Source organism: Tarenaya hassleriana, unplaced genomic scaffold (genome assembly GCF_000463585.1).
Source record: "Tarenaya hassleriana unplaced genomic scaffold, ASM46358v1 Cleome7, whole genome shotgun sequence".
Classification (NCBI taxonomy): Eukaryota; Viridiplantae; Streptophyta; class Magnoliopsida; order Brassicales; family Cleomaceae; genus Tarenaya; species Tarenaya hassleriana.
In genome coordinates this window covers 2,985,329-2,994,383 of record NW_010969548.1, presented here as the reverse complement: position 1 = coordinate 2,994,383, position 9,055 = coordinate 2,985,329, and the positions used below count along the sequence as shown (strand labels likewise).

At 42.9% G+C, this 9,055-nt stretch overlaps 3 protein-coding genes across 3 annotated transcripts in view; 1 reads left to right on the top strand and 2 right to left on the bottom strand.

Annotated features, from left to right (window-relative positions):
- LOC104801033 overlaps nt 1–2,410 on the bottom strand; it is a 4,829-nt gene extending 2,419 nt beyond the window's left edge. The window contains exons 1-6 of the mRNA XM_010524107.1: nt 2,150–2,410; nt 1,624–1,735; nt 896–978; nt 738–803; nt 236–336; nt 5–90 (exon numbers count right to left, since the gene is read on the bottom strand). Of these exons, the coding sequence (XP_010522409.1) occupies nt 5–90; nt 236–336; nt 738–803; nt 896–978; nt 1,624–1,735; nt 2,150–2,308 (607 nt within the window). The 5' untranslated portion in view covers nt 2,309–2,410. The remainder of the gene's footprint in view (nt 1–4; nt 91–235; nt 337–737; nt 804–895; nt 979–1,623; nt 1,736–2,149) is intronic.
- A 194-nt stretch (nt 2,411–2,604) lies between these two features.
- On the bottom strand, nt 2,605–5,416 carry LOC104801034 (receptor like protein kinase S.2). Its single transcript, XM_010524108.1, has one exon. It carries the CDS (start codon nt 5,350–5,352, stop codon nt 3,412–3,414), a length of 1,941 nt encoding a protein of 646 aa, XP_010522410.2. The 5' UTR covers nt 5,353–5,416; the 3' UTR covers nt 2,605–3,411.
- Nucleotides 5,417–7,370: 1,954 nt separating this feature from the next.
- LOC104801032 overlaps nt 7,371–9,055 on the top strand; it is a 3,447-nt gene continuing 1,762 nt past the window's right edge. Inside the window, exons 1-2 of the mRNA XM_010524106.1 lie at nt 7,371–8,593; nt 8,849–9,048. Coding sequence (XP_010522408.1) covers nt 7,876–8,593; nt 8,849–9,048 — 918 coding nt within the window. The 5' untranslated portion in view covers nt 7,371–7,875. The remainder of the gene's footprint in view (nt 8,594–8,848; nt 9,049–9,055) is intronic.

Below are 9,055 nucleotides of genomic sequence, written 5' to 3'. Positions count from 1 at the left end.
CGCTCGACTCGAAACTTCGACATATGACTTCCAACTTGTGCAACAGTCTCCTTTTGAATATCAGCCAATGAAGGACTGATTTCTATAGAACTGGTGTATATCACATGACACGCCAAAAAGATACTTATATTCCATTTGAATAAACTGTGGTGCAATTCCACACAAAGATGAATGTGTACCATCACGCTAGCCAAAGCCCAAGTGCTTTAAAATAAAGGAAACACGACATACATACGTGTAGGTCATGTTGTTGTAGATTCTCTCAGGAGCATTCAACATTATGTAATCCAATATACCCTTGGCACAAGTTCCAGAACCACCTCCAATTTCATATATCTGAATATATGTTTTAAGTGTCAGCAATTTACAGAAGTAATCTAAACTCACAAACGGTAGTGAGAATCCTCCCGTATTTAAAAAATCAAAATTTCCAAAACACATAAGATTCGGAAAAAAAAATTATGGCATCCCTCTTTCTACCCTGTAATCATGTTTGCAAAGTGAAACTAAACACACAAGGTAAATCGTGCTTCCAGCATAAACTATGGCTAACTAGTTCTCTTATCGGGTGGTAGGTAAAATGGTAAAGATGGCTAAGCAAATTCTACTTGTTCAAGGCTTCCTATATTCTAGATGAATCAGATACTAAACTGCACACTCTCTTTTGTCTTAAAATAGATTTGAGAAGTCCTAAAAATAGATATATGATCGGATATGGAGGATCACATAAAGCATACCTTTAGAGGAACTTTGAGATTTGTGGTTCTCAGTATGGCTTCTGCAATGCCATGAGCATACCAAGGCTACAAGAGAAGATTGATAATATAAAACAGGAGAAGTAGGGTGTATAGAAAGTTCCCATAAGATCTCAGGGAACCTAGAGATTAAAGACCACCTTGAAAAGCTCCACTGGGGTAAACCAAGAAATGTCACTCTGTTTGTAGATTTTGTCCAAGAGATTCATATATGCTTTCCGGCCTAAAACAGGGGGAAAGAACTTGTAAGTAGCTATAACCATTCCGCTTAAAATCTATGTAATCAGCAGCAGTCGCTGTATAACTTCTAAAGCTAGTTAAAAATGAGCAAAAAGAGAAGAGATGACAAAAATGCAGAGGCTGAGTAAATAATTCTGCAATAAAATGGCAAAAGAAAATCCTATAGGCCGAGAATTAATACAAAAGTTCTTTCTGCAGATACAACTCAGAGGCAGACATCATAACTTAGCATTGATCATTGTTAGTTGTTCACATAAGCTCCTCAAAACTTTCGATCTTATCCAACCATCCAGATGAAAAAATTCCATTTTCCTATTGACCGGGTAAATCCATTTGCTTTTCAGTCTAAGTTTCACAAGCTGCTCACCACCTATCTGATACCACTAGATGTGTTCCTTTTTCTATGTTAAAACTTGTTCTTCTTTCCACAGGACTGTGCGACTGTGCCTAACTCTACCATGGTTTCAGGTCAATCTGGCCAAACTACAGCTGAAATATCTACTTTAACTTATTTTCATAAGATCCATTATCTTCCTCACAACACTGTTCCTATTGATCTCACTCAAACCATGAAGGATCAAAGGCAGAGCAGAAAAATAAGAGTGATTAAAATTTTTAAAATGCATACCTTCAAGATGGTTAAACTTAATGCTTCTCTCCAGAACTCCGACCGAAAGTGATCTTTCTGAGAAGTAACCATGCTTTGGATCGTACAGTGCAGTGTGTATGAAATCCCGAACCTGTTCTCGTTTTGACGAGATTTTCCAATATTAAAGCAGTCAAATTGAGCTAAACATGAAGACAAGCAAACAACAGGGAATTGGATTAAGGAAAACAACTGACACTAAACCCAAACCTAATGTCATAGTTGGCCAAAACAAGATACGCAAACATAGAAGACAGATGATCGAGGCAGATGGTTATTGTATTGCTGTCCGATGCAACACAAGGAAACATTAACAAAGACACTGAAAAATTGATCAAACATCAGGTATTCAACAAATTCATGAATATGATTCCATTTCAATCACCTAGGGCGCCGACATTTCTAATAACAAAGACGTGGAGATCGATGGGTAGAGCAGAATCCGCACAAATTCAGCACGAATCAAAGCTCAGGAAAAAAACAAACGAGTGAGAGAGACAGAACTCACGAGAACTGGCTCTTCGCCGATGAGCTTATGAGTCGAGAAGAGAGCTCGATGTGAACGAAAGCATGGCGACCCGAACGGATTAACACTTGCTTCGCCGCCGCCACCACCGCAAAGCCGTAGCCGAAGCTTCCGATAAAAGGCAAATCGAAAGAGAGCCATGGCTGCTCTCCCAAAAATCGATTACTTGATTAGAAATGGAGAATCGAGAAGCATAAGAAATGGAATGCTAAGATATTCTGTTTCACGGGTTTAGGGTTTTAGATTCAGCTCTGTTCAAGTCGCGCTACTTAGATCTCAAAACCCGGCATCGGTTAGAAGTTCCCAACAAAATCCGAAATCCGACACAGACAAAGATTTGGTCAAGTCCGGTTTTGTGTTTACCAATACCGGTTTGGTGCTATTGAAATTTTCCACCAAATCGTTTGCGATGGCAACCGAATCCAGGAACCATACAACAAAATCAAAATCCTCGGTTCGCCTCAACGACCCGAAAACTTATTATAGATCCAATTCACTAAAGCCTTAACCGATCAGCATTAACCAAAATTCGAAAAATTCATCACCGACAGGAGCACATTGGACCATCAATATGTAAAAAGAGATGTCTTTATACCCGTAATCTTTTTTGTACACACTAACAAACTTTAATACAAAGCTGATCAATGAATCCCAAGAGCTTGCATTCCACGGATCACCGACATGGACGGACCATACATCTGCTTGCGGTTCACGCTACCTTCTCGTCGCCCATCTTCGACGAAAAACTTATCGTTCCCGTCCAAAATGCCCATCACCTGGTTCATGCTTGGCCGCAATTTCGGATCCGTCCTCGTGCAAACCAGCCCTAACCTTAACAGCCTCGCCATCTCTCCTCGGTCGTAATCGTCCTTTAGCTGAATATCCACAATCTCGTCTAACGGCCTCTTCATTGTTCCGACCAATTCCCGGATTCTCAAAACCAGAAGAGCATCTTCTTTTCTCCGGCGAAGATCCACCGCGTGTCGGCCAGTCACCATCTCGAGTATCACCACCCCGAAACTGTACACATCGGCCGACGTCTTGGCCTCACCTGATTCCATGTACTCCGGAGCCATGTACCCGAAAATCCCTCTCGCCGACGACCTTTTCTTCTTCTTCTGATGGGTTTGAGCGTTTCTTGCCAGAAACTCGGCCAGGGCGAACCCGCAAAGCCGTGGGTTCATGTCTCGATCGAGGAGGATCGTCGAAGATGTTATGTTTCGGTGTACAACTTGCTCGTCCCATTATTCGTGGAGGTACCTTATTGCGAAAGCAAGTGATTTGATCACGTTATACCGGTTCCTCCACCTCAGAACCGGGTTCCCAGATTTTCGGTTATGAAAAAGAAGATGACTAAGCAACCGGTTCGCCGAATAATCGTAAACCACGAGCATTTCCCCGTGTTCAGTGCACCAACCACGGAGCTGGACAAGGTTACGGTGGCGCAACCGGCCTAGGTTTACGAGCTCGGTTGAGAACCGATTCACCAAAGCCGGACATTTCGTCATACCGAGACGTTTAACCACAATTTGCTGATCCCGGTTAAGTAAACCGTAATAAGCGGTACCGAAGTCAACCTCAGCGACCCGGTGAGCATCCGAGAAATCGTCCGTCGCCCGTACGATGTCGTTGTACGGAATCTCCCTCGGCGTGTCGACTACGAACCAATTGGGCGACCCCACGTGGCGACTATTATTGCTGAAATACCCGTTTTGCCCCTGCTCCACCGTCTGGTAGATCGAATCTTGGAGGCTAGTGGCGTAATTTGTCGACGGCGTGGACTCTGCCGACGTGTTGGAGCTCGCTGTGGAGGTTGGGGTTGTTGTAATCGTCGTGGTTGTCGTTGTGGTTGTTGTAGCTGAAGTTAGAGAATATAAAGGGAGGTAAAGCGGGTGATTCTCAAAGGAAGGTAACGCCGGAAAGTTGCCAGATATTTCGCCGGAAAGTGCTCCGATGACCCATTTCATGCTGGGTCTCGATTGCGGGTCATTCAACGTGCAGAGCAAAGCTATATGAACCAATCTCTCCATGCTGGAGAGAGAATAAGCTCCGTCGGCCAAGCGAGAGTCGCCGAAGTCAAGAATTTTCTGGTCATCGGATAATCTCCGAACCCAATCGAGAAGAACGATTTCGTCATCTGGATACGTGAGATCGATGGCGCGTCTGCCGGAGATAATTTCGAGCACCACGATCCCGAAGCTAAACACGTCGGTTTTCGCGGTGGCGACCGTTTTTTTCCGGAAGCTCTCCGGCGGCAAATACCCAATTGTCCCACCGATCCGAGTCGACTCGGCAACTCGGAACTGATGTTTCCTAAACGACGCTGCCAAGGACGAAGACGAGTCGTAAATCGGGGTTGACTCGATTTCGCGCTCGAGCCACCGAGCCAACCCGAAATCGCCCAAGCGAGCATTGAACTCGGAATCCAGCATCACGTTGCTCGTCTTCACGTCCCTGTGAATGATCTGCGACTCCAGTTGCTCGTGGAGGTAAAACAACGCGGCGGCGAGTCCCCGAACGATTCTCGTCCTCCGATTCCAATCCAACGGTTCGAATCCCGAGTTTCTGCTCCCCGGTGACGGGAAAAGTACTCGATCCAAACTCCGATTCGGCATGTAATCGTAAACGAGTAACAACTCGTCCTCGTGGACACACCACCCACGCAGTTTCACCAGATTCCGGTGCCGGAGCTGGGCCACAGCGACGAGCTCCGCCGCAAAAGACTTATCGAAACGCTCACCTCTCTGGTCGGCCAAGCACTTCACGGCCACGGTGGTTCCGTCGCTCGGCAACACCGCCTTGTATACCCGACCGAATCCGCCGCTTCCGAGGATCAGGTCGTCGCTGAAGCCGTTCGATCCGATGTAGAGCTCGGAGTATCCGAAGATTCGCGGGTTTTCGCAGCCGATCTTGCCGGAAATCTGAACACCTTCCATGTCGACGAAGGATTTGATCTCTTGTGAGACAGAGTCTTTGGTGTCACTGTTGCAGAAATCCAGGTTTACCCATTTCGAGTTTTGTATTCGCCGGAAAAAATCGCCGATAAAGGTCAGTGCTTGACGTCCACATTCCCGAGAAACACGAGGCTTCTTCTCCGTATGTCCGGTCCGGTCAACGGCAACCGACGGCTGTAGCTCGCCGGAATCCACCGGCAAGACGAAGCAAAGACGACGGGCCACCGCCATAACAATGCGGAAAACAATGAGAACACTTACCACATATGCGAAAATTATTGACTAATTATTGCGGCAAGGGGTTTATATAACGCCGCCCCCCCGCCATAACAATGCGGAAAACAATGAGAACACTTACCACATATGCGAAAATTATTGACTAATTATTGCGGCAAGGGGTTTATATAAAAAAATGATAATATATTATATGGTACGTCGAGAATTGAAGTATTTTATTTATTTGGGGAAATGAGCCATTAATTTCAACAAGATTGCGTTAAAAAGGTTGAATTTCCGACCCACATGTTATTATCTCGTCGCGTGATGTGATGTGTCGTAAGTCATATTCTGAGGAAAATGTCGGAATTTTAGAAAAAAAAAAATATTATAATTCAATTTTCATACATGTGGATATGAATCGTTGGTTAGTCGTCGTATTTCGTAGACTTACAAAACGCGTGCAGCGTGCTCTTATACTCGGGCTCCGAAAGAACGTTGACTTGAAAATTTGTCTCTCTATTTTGGAACATTTCCGATAATAATTTTTTAAAAAAATAATCGAGAGATTCATCTGTACCTTCGGTCCAACCTACATCCCTCAGACCCGGAAGCATCTTTTAGAGGTTTGGTGATAGAGGTCCAGATAGCAATATCTTCCCAACCAAGAAATACCTCCTCCCTCCCCAGCATAGATGCTCGGACACGGGACCAACAATTGACACCCCAACCAATTCTCGCCTCACCATGGAGCTATACCATTGGGTTAATTAATTATCTTATTTCGATTCTAGCATATATAATTTTGATTAATCGGTTGTATTTCATAATTTGTACCCAATGTATGAACCCATATAATGACATTAACTGATTCTACTACTCTTTATTGATATTATCTATTTGTTATATAATTTTAATTAATATTAAATAGACGATAACAAAAAGTCAACTTTTCTTTTTTCTTTGTTGCAAAAACCAACAAATAAAATAAAATAGTGAAGCTATCTTTGTTGTTGTATAATGCCCTTTAAATATTAAATTCAAGTTGGACCATGGGCCATGGCGACAAATCAATTCACAGACAAAAACATTTTTTTTTGTTATATCAGTGTGAATTTTACTATGGAGAAAAGCAGTAAATGTAAATGAATTTGTGATAAGACAAGGGAATGTTTATATAAATGGATCCAAGCAGCATTTATACACGCGCCAATACGAAATTAAATCATCACAAAAGTCATTATTAGCATTTTGATTTAACTCCAATATTCGGATAATCAATCAAATCAGCCCACCATTCACGTTTTCATTTTCTTTTTTTCGACGTTATGATATGAGAAACACGTGGAATTTTTCGACCTACTTTGCAAAGGGTACAAGACAGAAAATAATAGTAACAATAATAAACCATTAAAACGTAAAAAACGATTAATTTTAAATTAATTATTGTGTTGTGTTGCGAGAAAACAAAGATTATGGGGTTTTATTTATTTTACCAGTTTTAAAAATCTCTACCATATCCAAACCGAATTAAGATTCTAATGAAACTAACGTAAATATTCCAATGCATTATTTTGTAAACATGCAGCAATTAATTGATTATGTTATTTTATTCATACACACAATACGACGACCCGTCAATTAAAAAGCTTTTAAAACACATAAACGTGTTTATGTCTTGACATTATATGCTTCAATTTATTTGGACGCGGCAACAATTTTTTAATTGAAATTTATTTTATGTGTTTTTTTAATTGTGAACATAAATATTTCCACTAAATAACATAAATGGAAAAGAGTATAGATAATGGACTCTAATTGGGCCTTAAGTCGAGTACGTAAGCCCATTTATCACTTTACATGGAAAGAGTATCGATATTGGACTCTAATTGGGCCTTAAGTCGGAGTACGTCGGCCTATTTCTCTAGATGGAGAGAATCCTGCACGTGATGTGCACGTGATTTGACTCCATTGGGAATTATGTCGTTCATACGTCTCCCCTGTACGGAGCATACGGTCGTAAGACGCGGCCAGACGCGTCGGAGATTCGTCGCGTCCCAATCACAATTCTCGAGCAAAGCTTACACGACCGAATTTAGAAATCTCTCTCTCTCTCTTATCCGAACGGCATTCCGAATTTTCTGGGTTTTCTCCATCGCACGAAAATAGCAACTTTGCCTATTCGAGACTCAGGCGTCTGGGTCGGTTCCGTTTGCAGTTTTCTTTGAAACGGGACATTGTTGATAAGGAAAGTTTCAGAGCGTATTTGAAAGATTTGTGCAGTTCCTTTGACGGGTTATGGTACTGAGGCAGAATTCTGAATTGGGTAGATCAGAGTTAGATTGCTGAGGCTGATCGTTGTTTCAGGGTCTTCCTTGGATTTTCTTCGATACGACACGGACTTTCGTGGGTTTCCTTCAGATTCGCCTCGCTTGTCGCCTACTGCGGTTTTCAGAAACATCGAATTCGTAGATTTGGTGTAAAGTGTTGTCCAGTTTCGGAAATAGCTGTAGAACTGGAGCTATCTATTCAGGAAAAATGCCGTCCGCCGATACACAAATCAATTGGAAGCTGGCCGGTCTTATAGGCGCATTTCTTGATCTCGCCATTGCGTATATGTTTCTCTGCACATCTCTTTTCGTGTACATCGCGTTGAAGTTCGTAGCTATTCTTGGACTACCTCTCACAACAAGTTCTCGCAATGGACGTTTTGGTGTTGCAAGAAAGGGGAAATGCCTTCAGGGGCATCTTGTGGATTGCGCATCTGATAGAATCTCAGCGGTAGATCGCTTGGTCAGAAGCAAAATCCCCTTTGCTTCGATTACAGATGACGGCTCAAACCGATGTCTTGAGTTAAAGCTGAGAAGAAAGAACAGCGGTGATGTGAGTAAATCGAGAATCAAGAGCGAGGGTTCGTCTAAGTTATTACCAGAACAGCATGAGGCAGGAGATGTGACCAGAGGAAAGCAAAATGTTACGAACAATGGCCAAGATGGGCTCGGTCTGGCTGGCATTCAGGGAGGTACAAAGAGTAAGCGTTTTGTCAACCGAAGATTGAGTAATGGCATCAGAAGCCACAGGAGAATAATCTCTGCGGGTTCTGGAACGCTTACATCGATATCTTCATTCGACGGTTTGCAATTGCAAGCCATTGGTGACATGATGGACTCTTGGCCACGGTTTTCTGATGATGTTGTCATTGCCAGAGGCGGAGATGGCCATCCTGAAAGAGGTCCCAAGGCTGTTGATTCTCAAGGTTTGTTTTCGTGTTCTGCAATGATATATCCATCAGTTCTTGTGTTCATAGTTGAGGATTTGCTTTATGCCATTCCAAAACTCTGTTGTAATGAGCACGATCTGGTGGCCTCTTCCTGAGTTTACTATTGAAAATCTCCTTTTACGATTCAGATGATCTGCTGTTACATGTTTTTGGGCGTCGTTCTTCCTCTTTTTTGTTATTCAGTATTTGTCAGATTCTGATTCCGAGTTACCTTCTGATTGGAAAATGTAGATGGCAGGAACATAGAACATGAGAGGAGTCTCCAACAGAATCATTCTCGCGGATCAGGATTTGACGAGAACCTAACAAAACTCGAAACCGGAGAAACAGAGGCATCGATTCATGAGCAGGTAAAGGGTAAATCATCACCCGGCCAATCTCTAGACAGGAACGCGGAAAACACAGTCAGGGTTCTGGAGGAAGCACTGAAGGAAGAGC

Excerpts from the sequence above, each read along its gene's own strand:
- LOC104801034 (XM_010524108.1), bottom strand. The coding sequence starts at position 5,352 with ATGGCGGTGGCCCGTCGTCTTTGCTTCGTCTTGCCGGTGGATTCCGGC.